Below are 23,049 nucleotides of genomic sequence, written 5' to 3' on the forward strand. Positions count from 1 at the left end.
TGTGGCGTTCCTGTGTGGATAGTGTGGTTAAACCTTTGTGGTTTTCTGAAAGCCTTTGGGGCTTAAAGTTGTTTTGTGCAACCATGTAGGGTTGTGACCTTTGGCCTCTGTAGGCCTAGGGTCTTAAGGCGCCTGAGCCGTCTGTTCAAAAGTGTTTATGTCCCCTTCCACTATTCTGGTTTTGTTCCCTGATTTATTTATAGTTTCTGCTTTACTGTTTCTTAGATTACTTGTAATTTATTTTAGGAAAGTCTGTAATATTTTGAAGCATCTGTAATTCTCTATAAATTTCTGAAGTTTAAGTATTCCAGAGACCGATCCACTCCTTACAGTGGTATCAGAGCGGGGTTAAGTCTCTGGCCTGAGGCCACTCACGGTAACTTCGTTCTAACTCTTCCTCTCTTTATTTTCAGTCCCAGTTACCCGACCCCTTACTGCTTACCTCCCTTGGCCGGGCTCGTGAAGCCGTCGGGTATCTAGTGGAGGGGTAGTCAAGGCTCCAGCAATTTATTAACTGTGATTTATCTTGCTGTTTGGATATTTTCTGTGATTGGGAATTTTGCTGCTATTTAATATCTGAACTGTGAATATTTTGTGCTATTACTGTAACTTGCTAAAATGTCTGGTTATAATTTACAACCATTTGATGGAAAAACTGATTTTTCTATATGGCAACAAAAAATGAAAGGCATCTTAATACAACAGAAAGTTTTTAAAGCCATTGAAGGAAAATATTTTGAAACTGTTTCTAAGGAAAAACGGCTTGAAAATGATGAGTATGCTTACAGTTCCATTATCTTAAATTTATCTGATTCTGTAGTAAGGAAAGTTGGAACACAGAATTCGGCTAAAGAACTTTGGAATAAGCTTGAGGGACTCTATACTGAAACTTCACTTCCTAGCAAACTGTTTCTGTTAGAAAATTTTTTTAGGTATAAACTTGATCTTTCTAAAAACATTGAAGAAAATATTGATGATTTTACCAAATTAATTAAAGATATAAAACTAACTGAAGATAAAAATATAGATGATTATACTCCTATTGTTTTATTAAATGTTATACCTGAGTCTTATGGTGATGTTAAGGCAGCAATAAAATATGATCGTGATAATGTGTCTTTAGAAACTGTCATTAGTGGTTTAAAATCAAAAGAAATGGATTTAAAAACAAATACTCCTAGTACTAGTAACAATGAGGTTAATTTTGTAAGAGGGAGAACTAAATCTAGAAACAGTGATAACAATAAAAACTTTAAGTACAGAAAACATAGTAAAAGCCGTAGTAGAAGCAGGGGAAGAAGTCCATCTAGGAATAAATATCATAATAAAAGAAATAATGATAAAAACACTAAAAAGGATTATAAGTGTTATAATTGTGGGGGAAGAGGACATTTTATAAAAGATTGTAAGAAACCAAAGAAGAATAATCAAAATGACTCTGCAAATGTTTCTGAAGAAACTTCTGATGAAGTTTATATGATTTCTGAAACTAACTTTGTTGATAATTCTAATAAGTTTGAATGGCTTGTAGATTCAGGATGTACCTTTCATATGACGCCCTATAAAGATATTTTGATGAATTTTAAAACAGAAAAATTAGGTTCTGTTTCTATGGCAAATCAGAAACTTTGTAATGTTCTTGGTTTTGGGGATGTTTTTCTGAAATTTGAAAATGGTTCTAAACTTACCCTTAGAGGTGTTAGATATGTACCAGGCCTTGCCCATAACTTATTATCTTGTTCAGCCTTTGAAGAGGATGGGTTGGAAGGGAGATGGGGTAAGGGGGTAATGAAAATCACCAAAGGGCCCTTAACCATTTTTAAAGCAGAAAAGAAAAGAAATCTCTATCTTTGTAAAGTACAATATGATTTATTTTCTAGAAATGTGTCTGAAAATACAAAATCTGATTTGTGGCATAAGAGACTAGGACACATAAGTTTAAAAGGTCTTGAATTGCTGCATAAAAATGGTTTTCTGCATGATAAACCTGCCACATTGAATTTTTGTGATGAATGCATCCTAGGAAAACAACATAAAGTTAGTTTTCGTACTTCCTCATACACTGTTCCCACTTCTTCAAAATGCATTTTAGACTATGTGCATGCAGATGTATGGGGTTCTGCAAACATTGATACACATGGTGGCAATAGGTACTTCTTGTCTATTATAGATAATTATTCCAGAAAAGTTTTTGTCTTTCTTATGAAACAAAAATCTGATGTTTTTGAGAAATTTCAAAACTGGAAAAACTTAGTTGAAAATCAAACTGGTTTCAAGCTTAAAGCTTTAAGAACTGACAATGAATTAGAATTTTGCAATAAATAATTTTCTGAACTTTGTGATAAGTATGGTATAAAAAGACATAAAACTACACCTTATACTCCACAACAGAATGGTGTAGCAGAAAGAATGAATAGGACCTTACTTAATAAAGTTAGGTGTCTTTTAATAAGTTCAGGATTACCTAAAACATTTTGGGGTGAAGCTTTATTAACTGTAGCATATTTGATAAATAGATCACCATCTGTGCCTTTGTCTGGAAACATTCCTGAAAAAGTATGGTCTAATTGTGATATTGATTTATCTTCTCTTCGCATTTTTGGATGTTCTGCTTTTTGTCTTGTAAATGGTGATAAATTAGATCCTAGGTCCCAAAAATGTGTATTTATTGGTTATCCAATAGGTGTTAAAGGTTATAGACTATGGTTAAGAAACCAACCAGGTTTTAAAGTAGTAGTAAGTAGAGATGTAATCTTCAATGAGTCTGAAATGCCTTGTTTGAACACTACTTCTAAAACCACTGAAAATTATAACATTGAAAATACCTTTAATAAGGTGGAATCTAACAACCTAGATAACCAACAAGGGGAAGAAATAGAAAACAGAGAAGAAAATCAGGAAGTTCATAATGAGACAGAAAATGAAAACTCTGAAAACTCTTATCAACTAGTAAGAGATAGGGAACCTAGACAATGTACAATCCCTACTAGATTTAGAGATTACCACTTAGCCCTGAATGCTGAAAGTATTGAACCAAATTCTTATGAAGAAGCTTTAAAAAGTCCATACTCAAAAGAATGCCTATCTGCTATGCATGATGAACTTAAAGCTTTGAAAGAAAATAAAACATGGGTTTTAGTTCCTAAACCTGAAAATGCTTCTGTGATTGACTGCAAATGGATTTTCAAAGTAAAAGAAGAAGATAACAACAAAAGATTTAAAGCAAGACTAGTAGCTAAAGGCTTTACTCAAAAAGAAGGAATAGATTACACTGAAATTTTCTCACCTGTAGTTAAATTCACTACTGTAAGAATTCTGCTTGCCTTGGTTGCTCAATTTAATTGGGAACTTAAACAAATGGATGTGAAAATCGCTTTTCTGCATGGAAATCTTGATGAACAGATTTATATGTCTCAACCTTATGGATTTATTGATAAGAAAAATCCTAATCTTGTCTGTCTGCTTAAAAAATCCTTATATGGTCTTAAATAGTCACCTAGGCAATGGAACAAAAAGTTTGATCAATTCATGCATTCTCTAGATTTTAAAAACAGTGCATATGATCCTTGTCTGTATTTTAAGTATGTTAATAATGTGCCTATTTTTCTTGTTCTATATGTGGATGACATGCTAATTGCTAGTTCTAGTCTAAGCATGATTAGAGAACTACAGAAAAATTTGTGCAAAACCTTTGAAATGAAAGATCTAGGAGATGCCAAAAAGATACTTGGAATGAACATTGAAAGAAATAGGTCCAATTCACCTATTTTCTTAAATCAAGCATCTTATATTCAAAGTGTTCTTGAAAAGTTTTCAATGTCAACTTCTAAACCATCCTCTGTGCCACTTGCTTCTCATTTCCAGTTAAGTAAGGATCAGAGTCCTAAAACTAATTCTGAAAAAGATAAAATGAAAAACGTGCCTTACTCTAATGCTATTGGTTCTGTCATGTATCTGATGGTAAGTACTCGACCTGATATTGCTTATTCTGTTAGTTGTTTGAGTCGGTATATGTCAAACCCTAGTTCCCCTCATTGGAAAACCTTGAAGTATCTTTTAAGATATCTTAATGGGACTAAGAAACTTGGTATAAAGTTTTCAAAAAGTCCTAATGGAGCAAAACTTGTTGGGTATGTAGATTCTAACTATGCTAATGACAAGGACAGTAGAAAATCTATCACTTCATACATTTTTACTCTATGTGATGCATGCATAAGTTGGAAGTCTCAACTTCAAAATATTGTGGCTCTCTCAACCACTGAGGCTGAATATATTGCCACTACTGAGGCAATAAAGGAAGCCATTTGGTTGAAGGGATTACTTTCAGAAATTGGTTTTCTAAATGAAAAACTCACTGTTTTCTCTGACAATCAGTCAAACATTCAACTTTGCAAAAATCCAGTTTTTCATTATAGGACTAAGCATATAGATGTAAGATATCATTTCATTCGTGATGTAATAAATAAAGGATTAATAAACCTTGAAAAAGTTAAATATGCAGAAAACCCTGCAGATATGGGTACTAAATGCTTATCTTTGGAAAAATTCAAAGCCTGTCTTGATATACTTAATCTGTGAACTATTATCCTGTAACTCTTTTCTGCTTTGCAGGTACCGTTCTTACGGCAATGATGAAAACCTTATAGACCCGACATCTTGGTTTGGACCAAGGTGGAAATTGTTAAGAAATTATGGCCCAAACCAAATGTCTGGGCCCTACACTCGGACGGCCAAACAACTTAAGCCCACTGGGCCATCTATCCACTCGACCCGACCCAACCCACAAAGGTTCGACCTACCTACCCGTGATATAAATACTCCTATTCTATTAACCCTAATCAGTCTTCTCTCTACTCTCTACCCCGATGCCTCTTCTTCTTCACCCGACTCCTAGGATTCCCCCAATAACCCCTTAGGGTTCTGTGTGACTGCCTTCCCAATCAATGGCTGTTAATCCGCCATTAATAGACAACCCCTTTAAATGGTTGGTCTATTATGGCTCGAGGGTTAAGTAACATATCCTATCTTCTTCTCCTTCCTCTGTTCTCCGAAATACAAAGCCTTTGTGGCTCAACCTCTGTGGTTTCTCTGATAAAAGCCTTTGTGGCGTTCCTGTGTGGATAGTGTGGTTAAACCTTTGTGGTTTTCTAAAAGTCTTTGTGGCTTAAAGTTGTTTTGTGCAACCGTGTAGGGTTGTGACCTTTGGCCTCTGTAGGCCTATGGTCTTAAGGCGCCTGAGCCGTCTGTTCAAAAGTGTTTATGTCCCCTTCCACTATTCTGGTTTTGTTCCCCGGTTTATTTATAGTTTCTGCTTTACTGTTTCTTAGATTACTTGTAATTTATTTTAGGAAAGTCTGTAATATTTTGAAGCATCTGTAATTCTCTATAAATTTCTGAAGTTGTAAGTATTCCAGAGACCGATCCACTCCTTACAGGACAGTTTTCGTACGTTTTGAACATTAGGGGATGTTTGTGTGATCATGTATACTTCAAGGATGATAAATATATTTAATTTTAATAATAATAATAAAATAAAATAAAGGAAGCAACCAAAGGTGAGATTACCAATTCATATTTGTGTAGGGAATCATCTCCAGCAAACTCTTGCATAGAATTATTATGAGAATATTCTTCTGAAAAAATAAAAATTGAAACGCAGCAGATTGTTGCATATTAAGACAGTGAAAAAGCTGTAAGAAATGTAGCTAACCTCAGGTATCCATGCTCCTTTGCTGTCTTCTACGACCTATGATTCAAACCCCCACCCCAAAAACCAAAAAAAAAAAAAAAAAAGTCAAGGGTTGTGGGAATTATGGGAGAAAAAGGTAGGAGGTGCGGGTGAAATGAAGACGAAGAAGATGATGAAAAGTTTAAGGCCTAAGAAATGGAGAAGTTTCGGGAACTCATGGAGATTATGGAAATAACTACCTACTTACTCCTCAATATTTTTTTACCAAATTTAAGAAAAAAGGACACATGATGTCTTAATCACATGGTTAAAATTTTAATTATATTAGTATATTCTTCAATTTATCGAGATATTAATGAAATTATTATGTGATTATGAATCAAGTATTTGAATAAAAATAAGTTTAACTCGATTCGTGATTTGATAATTATAAATGGAAAATATATATTAATATTTGGCATATCTACATATATATATATATATATGTGTGTGTGTGTGTTGGAAACTAAATCAAGGGTGTGGGCAGCCAGATTACAACTAATTAACCTAAAATCCCTAACAATTCATTGCCTGAACTTATACCCATTAGGTAAAAAAATAATAGAATCACGTTTTCGTACAACTTTCCATTATGATTATTATTGAAGAATCCAGGTACGACCAATCAAGAGGCAAACCGGCAACACCAGCCCTTATAAAGTTGGCCACCCCATGCTCTTCTGGTGTCGCCCGCCATCACGCACCTACCCTTAAATAAAACAAAATTAAACGGCCACGTTTTCCTTTATCTAACAAATAAATTTAATAAAATTTTAAATTTATCTTCGATTGACTTATTATTGATAAAATAAATTTTTTCTAATCAAATTACCTTTACAAATATAACATGTATAAGGATAATTTGATCATAAAATATTTGTTTGGCCTGCACTAAATGAGTAATAAATCGACCCAGGAATATATAAATTTTTATTTAATGTTTTTGTTAGTTTAAGCAAATTTGATGAGTCTACTTGTTAAATAAAAACAAACATCTGTGGTATTAGATGCTATTTTTCAACCAGACTACATGACCTATGTATATTTATACCAAATATAAAAAAAGAATAATATACTTATCCTTATTATTCGATCAATTTAATTAGTACAGAGTTTGCCAGTGAAGGTTATGTCTCGAGTTTGTCATAACATGATTCTAGTTTTTTTTTTAATAAATAAAAATAAAAATGAAAAACGAACAAATGTTTAATATTATTTTTAGTGAAGAGAACACTTATTATGAATATAAATAATAGTAAAGATTTTTGCATTGTGTATATCATATTCAAATAATATCACAATCTTGATGATAATTATTCAGAGTGAAAGTCTGTCAGATTTTAAAGTTGGGACTAAATTTCATTGGTCTGAAATCCATCCAAAATATTTATAAAAAAAAAAATTCCCAAAAAACTAATTGAAACTGGATATTATTTGTTTTAAAAGCTAGGGGAATAAAGTGTGTGTGTGTGTGTGGGGGGGGGGGGGGGGGGTTAGTGTAGATAAACAAGAACTTGAATTTGCAACCTCTCACTTTTTCTGATATATTAAAATGAAAGCAAGAACCATAGGTGAGTTGGGGCCCAGCACCAGCTTTAAAGCGCTTTCTCAAGTCCTACCACCACCACCCGTCACTCGTCAGGCCCACCACCTCTCCTTCAAAAATTCCAGTCCCCCCACCCCCACTTAACCTATCAATTCTCCCTCGCATCCTCTCTCTCGATACGTCGTCGCCACCCCCATTCTCAATGGCTTGTTTTGGAAACGTGAAGACCTGATTTTGCAGGCCCGGCCCAGAGACTCCACTTCAGCTGTAAGCTGTTCTCTCTTTCCCTTTTCTGGCTATCAACTCTACTTAAACCTGTTATCTTCTCAATTTCAATTATATTCATTCAGTGATGCCATTCATTCTTTCCTTTTTATTTCTGAGATAGAATTATTTAATTTAATGTATCGCATTTGTTATAATTTATAAAATATATTCAGACGTACGATAAACGTGTAATAATTATGATTACCATAATATTGTTAAATATGATATTATTATAATTTTTTTTCTGAAAGGAAATAAATTGGGGAGAAAAATATTTGGTTTAGTTCCGGGGTGGGGGTGGGGGGTATTTTCGTAATATTGGTCTTAATCACCAAAACAGCAGCACCATGGATTAAAGACCAATCCAATGATTTCCAGACCAATTGTGGGTGTGTTGGGAGTAGTTATTATTCTTGATTTGATTAAAAATTAAATAAAATTACTGAATAGCGTGTGAGAGTGACATAAATATGCTTTTTTAAGTTACTTTCACTCCACATAACATAATTAATTAATATTTATGTAATTACAGTTGATTATGATCTATGGTATATTTACACAACTCAGTTTCATTTATTTAAAAAATCATACATATACACTTAAAACATATTAATAATATTATGTAAATTACTTCTTATTTTTTACCGTCATCGATAATTATACAAAAAAAAAAAATATGAATAATTTATATAAACAAATTACAGGGTTTAAATATTTTTACAGGGATTCTCTTCATGCCCACCAATAATTTCTCATTTGACTTTTCCCATCCACTAGCATTATATTTATATTATTTAATTAGTTCGATAAAAACAATTTTAAACTTTAATAAATGGTCGGGAAAAAGACAGTAAAAAATAAAAAATAAAAAATGTGAATTATGCAAATGAGATTGGTCCTTGTCTATGGACCTCTTTGCTTTGCTTCTTCATAATTGCACTGTTGACATAATCAGCACTCTCACTCATAATAATATTATTTTAATTAATTTGCCGCCCCTAATTATTTTAATTTCCGACTACTGGTGGTCGCGTTGTTGATGCTACCCCACCACCACTACCTCACCTCTTATGCTTTCTTCATCTGGTAAGTATTAGTTCAATTATTAATTAATATTTGCTGTGATTTTTCCTGTCGACCAATTAGAGCTCTGGATTATGTGGCTACGCCGACTTTTTTTTTTTCCGTCAGATATACTAATCAGGTTTATATATACAATTTGGTATTAAGTAATGTTTTTTTCTTCTTCGTCAGATGAACATTTGCAACCATATATATAAAAATTACCTTTCAGAGTATGATATTAAAAAAAAATAATAAAAATAATAATTAATTACGATTTCATAATGATTTTTGATTGTGGTTCGGTAGGGAGAGTTTAAGATAAATATTGATTAATTATAATTAAAATTAAACTTTGTATTTTGATTTATTTTACAGGGATTGGTAATATTAATTTGATATTTAATTTTGTATTTTTTATATTATTATTATTATTAATAGTGTAGTTTTGAAATACTGAAATTCGGCCAGTGTTGTGTGGGTGGGCTGAATTTTTAGAGTTCTTGGCAGTTATGGTTGTAATGATGGTTGGTGAAAGAGACAAGTTTTTGATGCTTATAACCCCACGTCAAAATTAACATCAATTTTTTTTATTTAAAAAAAAAAAAAGAATCAACGATTATAAGAGATAGAACAGTTCGTGTTGTAGGGAAAATTCTGATTAAGATCGAATTTAATAAAATTCATAATATTTATATGATAAGTGTAATATGAATTTTTTTTATTCAAGTCAGATTCGATCAAATTAAATTGATCATATAGTAAGTATGATATACTTGTTATGATTCATTATTTTTAAAATTATACATCATTTACACGGTAATTGTGTTGTATTTGTTATATAATTGCTACAAATTAGATAAAATTCGATACGTATAATTTAAAATAAATAATCAATTGTATAAAAAGATATCATAATTATTTTGTGATTGATTTGTTTTGATTTAATTTGAGTAAAAAATTTTCGTATTTGATTAGTCTGTGAGACGGAATGCATAACAGACAAATTGAGTTTAAAATTTAAGACCCGGTGAAGACATTCTTCCCAATTTCGTACGCTAACAGTTGTTCATTTATATCCTTTCCTCCACTAACTCCATAATCTGGACAGCGCCGAATATAGATACAGACAGCCCAAGGCCTCACCTTTCGTTTTTCTCTCATACGAATTTGCAGATTTATTTATGGCCTCACACCTTCCAGTCAACGACCCGGACTCCGGCCTCCCCGACTCCGTCGCCTCCACTCCACGCTCCGACCACCACCATCTCCTCCATGAAGACAGCACCGCCTCTGCTCTGCAAGCGCGAATCCGTTTTATGTGCAGCTTCGGTGGCAAAATCCTCCCCCGCCCACATGACAACCAGCTCCGCTACGTCGGTGGCGACACCCGTATCGTCGCCGTTCACCGCCACACCACCTTCGCCGCTCTACTGTCCAAACTCTCCAAGCTCGCAGGTACCACCAATATCAACATAAAGTACCAGCTTCCAAACGAGGACCTGGACGCACTCATCACTGTCACGGCTGATGAAGACGTTGAAAACATGATGGAAGAATACGATCGGCTGAGTCAGGGCCAGAAATCGGCTCGGCTCAGGCTCTTTCTTTTCCCCGCTGATAGTAATGATTCCAGGGCTACCAGTATTAATTCACTCCTTGATGGCTCGGCTAAGCGCGAGAACTGGTTTGTGGACGCTCTCAACGGTGGACAGGGCTCCGGACCGGTTCTTGAGCGCGGCAGGTCTGAGGTGTCGTCTATTGTGTCTGAAGTGCCGGATTATTTGTTCGGGTTGGATAATTCGGATGATGTTTCGAAAGAAACCACCAAGATCAGAAACAAAAACCTTTTGAACGACAACATATCAATGTCCGACCCGGGTTCACCCGCTCCAGCTGTTTCTTCACCGTTCTGCTCCACGTCATCATCGCTTGCCCCACCTGTAATTCCGGATCTTCCGCCGGTGAAAACCAAACCCGTAAACACGGTTCAATTTGTGGAAAACAAGGAAAGTGAAATGGTAAACGAGAAAATGGTCTCTCAACCGATCGGGTTTCCGGGTGGTGCAATGTGGCATTACCCAAATCCAGCTATGCAGCCCGTTCCTGCAGTATATTACGTGCCTGGAAGTCATGTTCAAGCCGGGAACGCTTCCGTTCAACCGGTTCCTATTCGGGCACAGTTCGTCCAACCATACCCGGTAGCACAGGGTCAAGTACCCATGGGGTTTCCAGGCGTGAATCAAGTATATGGAGCAGGTGTGAGGCCCTACGATATGCCTGCTCGAATCATCACCGACAATGCAAGTCAGGCAATGTACTATGGGGCAAGAAACATGGCCGTTGTACCTGGTTCTTACCCGGGAATGGTGGTTTCGGGTGGGGAAGAAGTGCAGGGATCCGGTGCAGATGCGATGTCGGGTCGGGTCTCCCAAGGAGGATCTTGAGGAATTGTAGATGTGGTGTGCAGCTTCATTAAACAGGTATATGTGAGATTTGATTGGATGATGAAGAGTTGGTTCCATGGACATATAATTAAACTGTAATGTATTTGAAATTGGATTGTAATAATTAGTTGGTGAGTAGGGGGGGGGGGGTTTGTTAATGCACAAATGTTGTGAGAAAATTTTACAGTATATTTGATGTGGAGGTAAGTGTACATATATATATATATATATAATTAAGAAATAAAGGTGTGTGAAAGGCGTGAGGATTCTTTTTACTTGTGATTTTGTTTGGAGTAAGATGTTTGAATTTATATTCATAATATTATCCACAACTGATGAATTGTTAAAACAATATCCATAAAATTAATACCTGAAACTGTTTGATATTTGAATGTTTTCTAGTTCAAATAAATAAGCGCAATGTTGAATTGAGCCCAAAAACAAAAAACACCAAACCCAAACACATACCATTTAGCAAAGCCCATATGCCCCTTGGAAGGGAGTGATCCTCTCAACAAGCTTTATCAGCCACGCCACTATCGGTGCATGAGGCCGCTCCAGCACAGTTTTTTGTTTTCAGTCTTTTTCTTTTTTGAAGAAAACCACATACTGTATGTATATTTATTTTATCATGGGATATATTCTGCCCACATGCTATTTATTTATTTAGATTTTCAGGATAAAAAATTTATTTTTTGAGCTCATTTTTCTCAAGTCAATTAGACAGTTCAAAGTATTTTCTAATAAATCAAAAGGTAAAAGTGGTAATTGAAGCAACCAGTTTTCCCTCGGTGCCAAACACGCCCTAGACTAGAGAAACCAACGCCTAGCCTTCCTACTACATATGTATGTTGAACACATGCATAATATACACACCACATACATAACATAAGACGAGTGCGGTGCCCTCTGCGCCTCAGTCTCTCTACTACTCTCTACCCTTCTCCCACTTCCCACTCCTCTCCTCTGTTTCATTGCCTATTTCCTGCTACAAACCCTCTTCATCTCCCTTCAAACTCTTCTACATACGACAAAAACGAGGGTATTTAGTGTACATGCGGCGGTTCTGATGGCGGCGCCACCCGTGAAATCTCAACCATTGCACAACTTCTCTTTGCCCCACCTCAAATGGGCCCACAAGAACGCCTCCTCCGCCCCTGGCTCCAGTTCCCAACACCACCGCTTCCGCCGTCGAGACTCCCCTGATCAACATCAACACCGCTTCCAAGATCCTGACTCCGACCCCGGAACGCGACTCACCAATCCTAAGCAACAACCGCCTGTCGGTTCTTCACGGAAAGATTCTGTTTTGCCGATGGGAGAGGAGGATAATGAGGATGACAAACCGTGGAACTTGCGACCGAGGAGGGAGATCATAAGAGCGTCTTCGACTTCCAATAAAGAAACGGGCGCTGAGAATAATGATAACAAAGGCTATAGCAAAAGTAACGGGGTAAAGTCACAGCGGCTCAGGGGGTTGGTGGAAGGAAGGCAGCAGAATGGTGGAGTTGAGAGAAGGGGTAAGAGGAAAGTTTGGATTTCGCTATCGAGGGAAGAAATCGAAGAGGATGTTTATGCTTTGACAGGCGGCCGGCCCGCCCGCAGGCCAAGACGATGGCCTAAGAACGTTCAGAAACAACTCGATGTATGTGGGCTTGACATCCCTTTTTCTTTTTCTTCTTCTTTTTTTTTCTCCTGCTGCGTCGCTGCTTGATTTTTATTTAGAACAAAACGAGAATTCATTCGTGATTTTTCCTTTTTCTTTATTTTTTTTTCTGTGTGTTCTGTGTTCTGACAGAGTGTATTTCCTGGATTATACTTGGTGGGGGTTACAGCTGACTCGTATCGGGTTATGATGCTCTGGTACGGCCTTCTCTTTGTTTCCTTGGTTTCCGGATATTAGTGAAGTTGTTGTGTATGCATGCCCTAGACGTGTTGTGTATTTATGATTTTGTGTAATTGCAGACTTTAATTAGTGAAGGATAGACTAATATTTGATAAAAGATGACTATGGAAATTGCAGTTGCAGAGGTAAATAAGATAATGTAGATGAAACCGGTTGTGTGCTCTTGCATGTTTGATCCGTAATTGCATTTGTTCATCGTGGATTGCCGGAGTTTCTCAAGTTTCTTTTGCTGTTGTATACGATTGTCGTGCTAAGCTAATTGTTTGATAATGTGATATGCAGAGGCAGATTCAATGTTGATATGTAGATTCTGAAAGCAATTGGTTTGCTTCAAAGGTACCTATGTTGGGGTATATTACTGAGTTATGCAAACAAGATGAGAATACTGCTGAATAGATTGATAGATATACGATTTTAATTTTTATCATGTTTCTTAGTTTTTATCTAGAATATAGAGGCTTTAAGTGGTTATCTTTTTTTTTTTTCCCCTTATCTGTGAAGATTATGATGTAATCTTTGAATAAATGAATTGGAAAACCTTTGTCAGCATGCACTACCTTATATTGGCTTTCAGGGGTACTGAATGTTATCTTGAAGAGTCCTGATCTTGAATGCATTAATAAAGTGATAAGGCTTCCTGATTTTCCTTTGGGAGCAGAACTTTGTTTATGAAATTGCACTCAATTAGGGACATATAACAGAGACTCTGGTTCTGTATTGGGAGGATAGTTCTGCCCCTGGGCCTACACAAGGTTGGAAGTTCAGATGATATATTCTTCATTCTTTACCTAAATCTAATGCTATGTTAGTATCCCTGGCTCATGTTGCCTTATCATACCGTGCTCAATGTCCCAATACATTGATGGAAAAGGTAAGTTAGTGAGAGTAAACAATTCCCTGACAGTCAATTCTTATAATTTTTTGAAGTTAAACGAAGTTGCATAAAAGAAGCCTCTCGATGGATATTTGAAAATGCTGTGCTAAAATAAAGGTTTTGATGCAAATGGTAGGAATACGCAAACTATTAGCCAAAAGTTGAAGGAATGGAGGAGTTGGGCAACATGGAGCTTGTTGTTACATGTTAACCAGAAAACATTCAAGTAGCTGTCACTTATCAATAATTGGTGTAAGGGAAACCCAAATGCGACCAATGCCTGTTTGTTTGTTTTCTTGTTATCTAGACACTTAAAGCTTTCACTCATGCTTGCGTAGCAATTGTAACATAGCAATCTCTGCTTATGTTGTAGAATTGATTCCTCTCTGTACTTCCAACACTTCGTCCCTTCTCAATTCTCACGGCTTCTCCTTGTGGATGTTGAGATGCTTAAATGCCCAAATCTTTTCCTCCATTTTTAGTGTGGCCCAACGTCTTGTAGAGTATTCAATTAATCATCCCATTTTTCTTCATTTGCAGGGTGGAGTATGGACCATTTTATGATATCTAGACCCATGTTTTGTTGGTCTTGTGTTTCCTAAGATACTATTATGTTATCTTAGACCTCATTCCCTACATGCTATTGGGAGCAGAATCCTAATTGCTTGCAATGTTTAGTTAGTCATGTCCTCGTGTTAATATCACAACATACTGATAAGTGTGACCCTCCTATTAGCTTCTAGTTTAAGTTGATCATTCACTCATGTTTATTCCCCTTGCCTCCCATCTCTCTCGCTGTTAGTCTCATACACATATGTTTTAGGCAAGAATCCTACTGTCATTGACTTTACTGCTCAGGATTTATATCTTCCTATTCAGGCCCTTTCCCTCTCCATGGTGATTTGATTCATCAATTGTGTGATATTTATCTCTATTCTTAATAGCACCATCGGTGCAAAAGCATAAAAAATTAGACCCCATAAATTCATCTTACCGTCCAAGTCCATATGTTGGGAAAATTCACTCACTTGTGATACCGAAACAAGAAAGAAAAATGCCGCCACTGAGACAAACCATCTTCAGCACATGGCATCAGAATCTCACAGCTGATCAATTACGGAACCTACTGAAAAAGGGTTGATTCCCTGTACGTACTAAAATGTTCATATGAAGACTATGAAGAACTAGTCTACGATCTATATCTCTACGGTGAACTGGCCTAAGCTAAGCTGCACTCAACTTGTTGCAATGAAGAATTTGATGCAGGTGGAACTACAACCATCTTCCTTGGCATCCAACTCCAAAAAACATTTGATATTTTTGCAAAAATTGGAAGATGCAATTCTCCGATCCAGCACATGATAACTTAACGAAGATTCCTTTGACCTCCGAACTCATTATATTGAACCTTTATATCAAAACACAGACCTCACTCGTGGTGGAGGGACCAAAGCAGTAATACGGTTTACCTCAGGAGTTGATATGGAATTCTTCAAATGCTATGGGAGTCAGGAGACTTTGTTGACACAACAGAAGGTGGAATTAACAATGAGGATGGTTTGTTATCCTCATAGAAGCTTCCAGTGCATACCGTTTCCCCTCTGCCTTGCCAGATGCCGTCTTGGACATTGTTCATCTCCAGTGTTCTAGATTCCTGTACCAGTCGGAGTAGAAAGCAAGTTTCTAAGTCAAAAGGTTTAAGAAAGAATGAACTTGTGCTTTTATAACGTTTCTGTGGGTCTGCCATGAATTTTTTAGGCACATCTTAAATGTGAAATGGGATGACAAGAGATATAGACCTGACATAAGGTGCAGCAGGGGCAAATAAGATGGAAAACACAGTCATCCAAAAAACTCTCCCCGCTCTGCATAAGACAAGCATGTTTCATTAATTTTTCAAAAGTAAAACATGCATAGGATGAAGGAATAAATAAACGATTTCGATGAAATGTTAGCGAAGAATCTATTTATTGTACCAAAGGGTGAATTATATGGACAACTTCTGAGATTCGATCTGACTACAAGTGTTTAGGGTAATAATAAGTGGAATAGTTACCTGTATTTTGAATTTTTTTCTAATTTGTGTCCGGTAATATCCCACATATATTCCACCTGAGGCAGTGGACGCAATAGCCAAACACAGGAAGCAGCAGCTCCGGGTGATCATGAATGCTAGTAGGTTGGACATGGCAATGACGACAAGAATCAAGTAAATTGATCCCTGTACAATCCATATGTTGAACTCATGAAATCAAGCCATGGAAGAAGCTTGCAAGAACGTTATAATGTAAATCAAGAAAGCCAGGAGAAACTGAAGAATGATGAGTATTTACCTGAAGAAAACTAGACCCAAATCCAGCTCGTTGCATGTTCTTTCCAAATCTGTAACATGGACAACTACAATGCACGCCAATCAAATTACAATAAATCATCACACAAATTGAGAATACATCGAAAAAAAATGCTTTTTTTTTTTAGCTCAAATCTAACTCAACTCACAATTTGAGAATGTGTCTTAGCAGAATGACATGAATATTGAATTAAAATGTTGAGACTAAGCCAATGGGAAACAGAACTTAATAAGAGAGCAGAGAGTCAAGTTCTAACACATCAATAGACCCTTTTTTCTATTTTTAATCAAAGACAGAAGAAGAAACCATGATAAGCAGATAAAAACTAATACCAGGTGGATTGTATTGCTATCTTTCCATCATTCAAGCAGTCACGAACAAGCTCACCTTCCCACATTCTAAACACTCCCCCTCCATACTGAGTGTAATCAGATACAAATTTTTTCTCCCCATTCAATTTGCCTAGTCCGCCTTTCTCTGCATGCATGGCGATCGTTGAGCGTAGAATGTCAAGATCCAACACCGTCACCTCATCCATCAACAACTTCTCCTCCTCGCCCCCTGCCTTCACTCTGCCTTCTTCCTTTCCCATGGCAGCCATCATTCATAAGGGGTAGCCTCTCTCTCTCTTAACGACCACTTTTGCCAGTGTAGCCAAGCCCTTCAAACCTTTTATATGCAATTGCTAACGTGACATGTTTATTTGAGATTTTAAGAGAGAAGTGTATACAAAAACAGCACGAAAAGAATGGGTCAAAGTAATATTTTTTGGTCCGAGTTTTATGGCAGAAGTAGGACACTTGCGGGGGCTGCGGATGCTGCGGTCTAAGTGTGCCCGTGAATAAGGCTGGGGAGGAACTTTTATTACCACCCCTGTCTTTTTAAAGTTTTTTTTGTCTGTTTACAACACGAGCTAACAATCTACTCTATTTTTGGTGTTATCGTCCAAGAATATGCAATGTGCTTGCTACGTGACAACGATCGAGCAATTCGTGTAAAAGTCAAAGTAACTAACAACACTCATTCAGTGCATTCACAAGTGTCGCATAATCAAACAAGTCAAAATACCTATACTTTTGCATTACAACCAGTTATTACATTTTACAAACATCTGTCTTTGCCAATTATAGTTCTCCGCCCTGGAACCACAAAAGTTATTGAAAGTAGCTATTTTTCTTGAGGGGGAAACATGCACCCTATATACCGAATTTTCCTCCAATACTGTTGACTTTGATATGCGTACGCTGATGGACCACCTTACCGTAATTTACACACAACATAACTTAAGAAATAGGGAGGAAAACGTTGGAAATCGAGGGCTTTTCCAAAGACTACATTGATCTTGTAATTTAAGTGGCAGCTCAAGGGTCTGATTATAGAACTGAGAAGGTTTTGCATTCACCAATAATACAGTACAACTAACATATATTTATTTATTTTATTTTTGTGGATACATCCAAACAAGATAAAACAACGAGAGGAAATCTCGATCCGAACCACGCAGAAAAGAACATGAATACAGTTGCAAATCCAACAGGATGTAATAGCATCTCAGGATCAAGTCTTTGCTGCAGGTCTTACAAGCCCGAGCCCTGAACCACTTCCTAAATGTTTGAAATCTGTTGCTTCAAGATGATCTCCATGTCCTGCAAAACCAGTGCCTCCCTTTGCCAAACTGACAAGATTCCTCTCTTTGCATTGCTTATCACATACTAAACAAACCTTATCAACCGCCATGAATTTATCAGCACACTTCTTGCAGAAGACGTGCCCACAGGAACTCAAGGCCACAAGTGAGAGCGTGTTTGTCAGTGTGACCTTGCAGCTAGGACAGATATATGTCTTATCAAGCAAACTCGATCTCTTCTGTTCACTAGTGTCTTCCGTAAAATAGATGGGAAAAAGAGTCTTTAGTCTTAGTTTTTCCTTCCCTTCTGGACAAATTGTGTCTGTTGAGGGGGCCTCTACCTTTTTAGGAGCTTCGGGTGTCGCAGAAGGCAGCCAAAATGCCTTCATGGTCCGGAGTGCTTCCTCTTCATATGAGGTGGTCTTTACACTATTTGCCCCGTGGAAACCATTCTTGTCTCTGTTATAGTTCTTATCGTTGTACTGTGGTACTGCCCCATGGTTCTGCTGATCAAATGCATCAAGCTCTCTAGCTTTTTGCAGCATTAGTCTCTCCTCTTCTTCTTCTTTTTCTTGCTTCTGTTGAGCAGCATGGGCTGATAGCTTTCTGCAGGTAATATAAACCTCTCTCAGTACAACAGTTAGAATAAAAACAGATGTTCTGAAACCAAACCAAAAACATGAGTTGACTTGTTCAATCAATCCATTCATATAGCCGACAGCTTTGTGATGACAGCCAAAACTTGTTATTCCTACACAAGGCACATTAGGCCTTCAAAGAAGCATGTATAATAATGATTACATACAACCTAATGCCCATGAAATTGGCACCATAAAACTAGCAAAAAAGAATGGAGAACCCTATGAGGTTCAGTCTAGTTTCTGCAAGCAAGAAACTTAAAGAATGCATATCATATGAGAAGCAACACATATCACATAAGAAGTTTATTCATGCATAAAGTGGTCAAGGAATAGTGCAGAATTCATTGGGAAAATATTTTTTCATAAGCGATCGCCAGTCCTCATATCAGTACAGTATTTTCTTAAGACAATTCATCATTATAACACAAAGGGACTCCTAATCAGTGCATGATTGTCGCTATTATCAACCAAACCGACTCTCAATAATCGGAAACTACAAAGACCTGCGAGCACTACCAATTTCAACATAAAACTACTAAAAACACTCATAAACAAATATAAGTATAACGAATTGACATAATAAACAAAGAGACGAACCTCTGAATATCTTTCTTTTGCGCTAAGAGACACTCAAGGATGCATTCTTTACAGAAAACATGGCCCTTGAGGCAGGACATGGGTTCGATAAAAGGCTTCAAGCAGAGACAACACGCATCGAAGGGTTTAATAGAATCTTTGCCCAATCTCTCCTTCTGCGTGCCGTAGCCCAGCTTCCGCTTCTCATCGTACGTGAAGAATGCTAAATCATTATTGTTCTTCGAGTGCCTTTGAGGCATTTTCCTGATATACTATGCACAGGATGTTCGGAACAATCGCGAAAATACCTTCAATTGGGAAATTAGGGGAATAGCTAAAAAGAAACCCTAAAATCCAGTGCAGGGATTTGTTCTATCAAACAGGTTACAGAAGTAAAGAAGCAGTTCCCCTTTTGCCGTCTAAGGGGATTTAGGTCATTGCATATTAGTTGTAGGGGCAAAAGCGGTTTTTCCCTTTTGCCGTCAAAAGGATTTGTAAATTAGTACTTTCCCTTAAAAAAAAAAAAAAAACAAAACACACGAATTGGGTGCACGTGCACCCAAGAGCATCTGATTTCTCTCTCTGCCTTTTCTTCTTCCGGCGCTCAGTCATTCACAGTTACTGCCCCTAACCTCCGCCTATGCCAATGGTGGCGGTCCACTGAAGGTGCGGTGGAAAAGGACACTCCTGAGCCCGAGGAAGAAGAGAATGTATATCATGATGCTTCTGATTGGACTACAGGTCTGGCTTGATTGCCTTAATTGTTTGAGTTTATAAATGAGTGGTTGTGGCGATATCCTGTGGGCTGTAACTCTGAAATAATTGTAGACTGTTTTGGGGATTAGGAATGATACCAAAAAAGTTCCCGACTTTTCAGTAGATGAGAAGGAAATAGGATAGCGGGAAGGAGAAAATGAGGCTTTGTCTGGAGATGGAATGCTTCTTTTATGAGCGAGATAGTGATAATGATCAGAAGTTTGTGGCTTCCGCTTGTAAAATGATGTTGGCATCTTGGGAACTTTAAAGGCGCAAAGCAAGCTTCTGAGCAGGAAGAAGTTTGGTAGTATTTGGAGTTAGAGTTTTTTGATTTTCTAGGGTGAGCTTGAGGATTTGCGTTTTAGTGTTGGATTAGTGAGCTGGGGTGTACATTATGGTGAAGTTATTTTGGGTTACATCAGTCCAAATATGTTCTGTAATATTTGCAGCTTTCCAAATCTTGCTGTATTTATGACTGTCTGGAGCTTAATTTAACCTCTTCCTATGTGTTTCTTTAAAGCTCAATTGAGCCTTACTTATGACCTCTTTCTGCCCCATATTAGTTCATCTTCTGTTATCCTCCAAAAGATGTTGTAATGCTCTATATACAAGGTGATCCCCTACCTAGAAGCTATTGAAAAATGCATGCTGGTTATCGTTCTAGTTTTTTGAACAGTTTGCCCAATAGAACCAAGTAGCTGAAAGAAATTTATTTAATTTGGTTCTGAATTGGTAGATAGAGTATGAGAGGAGGATTTTCTGATGGTCGTTGCTGCAAATTATTGACGTTTACATGTTACTCAATTTGAAGGGAAGAATAAAATCACCCTAAACCTCTAGTTGTAAGCTTATTTTATTCTCACAAAATGGCTCGTCCATAGGTCTACAATGCAAATTGGAAGCTGTTGAAATCCTCGAGTTCTAAATTTGTTGTATCAGTTCTGTGTTTTAGTTGTCAGATTGTTGTGGAAACCTTTTTCAAGATGATTGAAACTGCTTATTGTACATATTCTGCAGTGTATAAGTTTCCTTGCTTATGAACCTCCATAGGCAACTATCAAGATCTTCTCAAGTTCATTCTCTTGAAGAAATATATGTACTAATGACAAGATTTTATCACGTAGATCTTGCCTCTTGGCCATTAAGCAGCATACATTTATTTATCTATTCTTTTCTTTGTGGAGGCATCCTGATCTCAGAAACTATAAGTGGCTTAGAAATATATGCAGTGGGTCTCATATTTGATGTCTTCTTGAGAATTAATTCATTAAGCTTGTACAACAGAGATGTTAAGCAGACTTCCTGAGCCGATGATATGGAGGAGCCAGTGTAATTGACCATGATGGATATGGATTTGTCTCATGTGAGAGAGATGCTGTGCTTGTATTGAGGTCTTTATATCTTTTTAGGCCTTGTTTTGGTGTACACTCACTCTTTGAAGATGAGTTTCTTTCTTCGATTTAGATCCCTAATAGATTTGACTTCTTTGCATGTGCTGTATGTTATTGTTCAAACTAGTCTGCACATTTACATCTAATCAAAGTTTACGCAACTGGCTTTCTTTACTCTAATCTTGTTCCTTCTATCAGCTCTGTCATATTCATCTTGATCTGGTTGTTTCATGTGGTTGTATTGTTTGATAGCAATAACGTTAGCTGTGAGCTTGTCTGTGGTTGTGATGGTGGTGGTTGATAATTCAGTAAGAGACATCTGTAGGAGGCAATGTCCATTTTCCAACTTGTAATAGCAGGCCCCTGTTCAAGCACGGTTCTCGTACCAATTGGCAATGACATGTCTGATTCAGAGGTAGGACAAGTGATGTTGGGGCCATCCATGGAAACTAAAAGCCAAAAGACCAGACCGGTCCTCACCCAAAATTTCAGAGTGTTAGACGTCCTAATTCCTCACCTCAACATCATCTTGATGTGGGATATTGTCCTGTAAGACCTAATATGATTTTACTATTTCACTCTCCCGTGCCATTCTCTGGGGTCAGATCAACCATTTCGGGATGGGATCCGAGTTACGTTCTTGTTTGATCTTTGACTTGTAAAATGCATATGATTACTTTTTTTTTTTTTTGGTATTATATCGATTTAACTAATACATCAATATGGCAGTAAACAAATTACAATAACCTTGAACTCATTCATGAGATGGAGACTTTAATTTTAGCTCAACCACGAGACTAAACCATCATTCATGCGTTTGCTTACTTCTTGAAAATTGTGTTTTTGATAAACTATTGCTTCTTTATTGAGAAAAAAAGTTGCTATTTTTTGGAGGAATATGGAGAAGAAGAAAACATATAAAAGAAGAAAGAGAGAAAAATGAGTTATTTTAATTCATATATTGACTCATTCAAAGATCTTCCCATATGATATCTTCCAAAGTATAATAACAGTAAATGAAATTCGAAGCAGCTTCCTTCCAGACGACATGCAAATGCAATGCAAGAATAGGATATATACGCTACTACATCTACTTATTCCAACCACCTTATCCAACATTTTCCTCAAAAGCCTTCATAAATGATCGTACAAAAACCTGAAATTTCTGTCACTTTACTATCTTCTAGAAGAACAACATGCATGAGGTATTATGGAAAAGGGATTACTTGTATTTTACCTCCTCCTTAAAAACTAATATACATAAAATTTTCATGAACAATATATATAGATCTCAGAACTTTTGAGAAAAACCAAAAAAGAAAAAAAAAAAGTCACTATTTCCTAGATCAAGAATTGTAGTCTACTCTTTTTTCTAATAAGTTTTGAGTTGCGTTGTCTTTTTTATTTATATTTTTCTTTTTAAGAAAGGGTTTCATGTCTATTATTATTAGGATAAATTACATTGATATTTTTCGAGATTACGTTGAAATACAAAACACCTCATGTTTTTTACAAAATTATAAATATACTTCTTGAAATTATAATAATTGTAATTACAACTACAACACTTGGTCAGAGACAAAATTTACACAAATACCCTCTCAAAACACATTAGATTAACATCTTTCAAAAATATTATTATTGTATTTAATCATATGAAAAAGGATCTAACTCCTCTGGGGATGTATTTCAGTTGGGGATCTTCAAAGAAAAATATTAGAAAAGAAATAAAAGCAGCAATTTCCCCTATTTTGGATTCATCCTTAATTATCCTACGTAATACTTGCAAACCACAAAAACCAATGAACCCTCCCAAGTGATTATCATGATGTCATATGATTGGGAGCAGTGAAGTGTCCCTGTAATGAGCCTTCTTT

General features: G+C 36.6%; 4 protein-coding genes and 1 long non-coding RNA gene across 7 annotated transcripts; 3 read left to right on the forward strand and 2 right to left on the reverse strand.

Annotated features, from left to right (window-relative positions):
* The first annotated feature begins 7,355 nt into the window (after positions 1 to 7,355).
* LOC105167945 (Octicosapeptide/Phox/Bem1p family protein) lies at positions 7,356 to 11,325 on the forward strand. The gene is made up of 2 exons (XM_011087841.3): positions 7,356 to 7,541; positions 9,780 to 11,325. Exon 2 carries the CDS (start codon positions 9,788 to 9,790, stop codon positions 11,048 to 11,050), a length of 1,263 nt encoding a protein of 420 aa, XP_011086143.1. The 5' UTR covers positions 7,356 to 7,541; positions 9,780 to 9,787; the 3' UTR covers positions 11,051 to 11,325.
* A 579-nt stretch (positions 11,326 to 11,904) lies between these two features.
* On the forward strand, positions 11,905 to 14,600 carry LOC105167946 (uncharacterized). Of its 3 annotated transcripts, none has more exons than XR_016066801.1 (4): positions 11,905 to 12,695; positions 12,849 to 12,913; positions 13,239 to 13,292; positions 14,371 to 14,600. XR_016066801.1 is itself a non-coding variant. In XM_011087843.3 (3 exons), coding segments are annotated over exons 1-3 (642 nt in total). In that variant the 5' UTR covers positions 11,905 to 12,119; the 3' UTR covers positions 13,240 to 13,505. The 3 variants fall into 3 exon arrangements, 1 of the variants encoding a protein (XP_011086145.1); XR_016066802.1 differs by lacking the exon at positions 14,371 to 14,600 and adding an exon at positions 13,967 to 14,296; XM_011087843.3 differs by lacking the exon at positions 14,371 to 14,600 and having other exon boundaries at positions 13,239 to 13,505.
* Positions 14,579 to 17,019, reverse strand: LOC105167947 (protein PLANT CADMIUM RESISTANCE 8). Its single transcript, XM_011087844.3, has 5 exons — positions 16,514 to 17,019; positions 16,164 to 16,227; positions 15,887 to 16,051; positions 15,630 to 15,695; positions 14,579 to 15,484 (listed from the first exon to the last, which is right to left on the reverse strand). Exons 1-5 carry the CDS (start codon positions 16,783 to 16,785, stop codon positions 15,323 to 15,325), a joined length of 729 nt encoding a protein of 242 aa, XP_011086146.1. The 5' UTR covers positions 16,786 to 17,019; the 3' UTR covers positions 14,579 to 15,322.
* Positions 17,020 to 17,589: 570 nt separating this feature from the next.
* On the reverse strand, positions 17,590 to 19,434 carry LOC105167948 (E3 ubiquitin-protein ligase CSU1). Its single transcript, XM_011087845.3, has 2 exons — positions 19,047 to 19,434; positions 17,590 to 18,414 (listed from the first exon to the last, which is right to left on the reverse strand). Exons 1-2 carry the CDS (start codon positions 19,283 to 19,285, stop codon positions 17,739 to 17,741), a joined length of 915 nt encoding a protein of 304 aa, XP_011086147.1. The 5' UTR covers positions 19,286 to 19,434; the 3' UTR covers positions 17,590 to 17,738.
* Positions 19,435 to 19,500: 66 nt separating this feature from the next.
* On the forward strand, positions 19,501 to 21,820 carry LOC148787263 (uncharacterized). Its single transcript, XR_016067028.1, has 2 exons — positions 19,501 to 19,766; positions 21,425 to 21,820. It is a non-coding gene; the product is annotated as an uncharacterized LOC148787263 (long non-coding RNA).
* Positions 21,821 to 23,049: the final 1,229 nt, after the last annotated feature.

Source organism: Sesamum indicum, linkage group LG8 (genome assembly GCF_026168435.1).
Source record: "Sesamum indicum cultivar Baizhima isolate 11 linkage group LG8, ASM2616843v1, whole genome shotgun sequence".
Taxonomy (NCBI): domain Eukaryota; kingdom Viridiplantae; phylum Streptophyta; class Magnoliopsida; order Lamiales; family Pedaliaceae; genus Sesamum; species Sesamum indicum.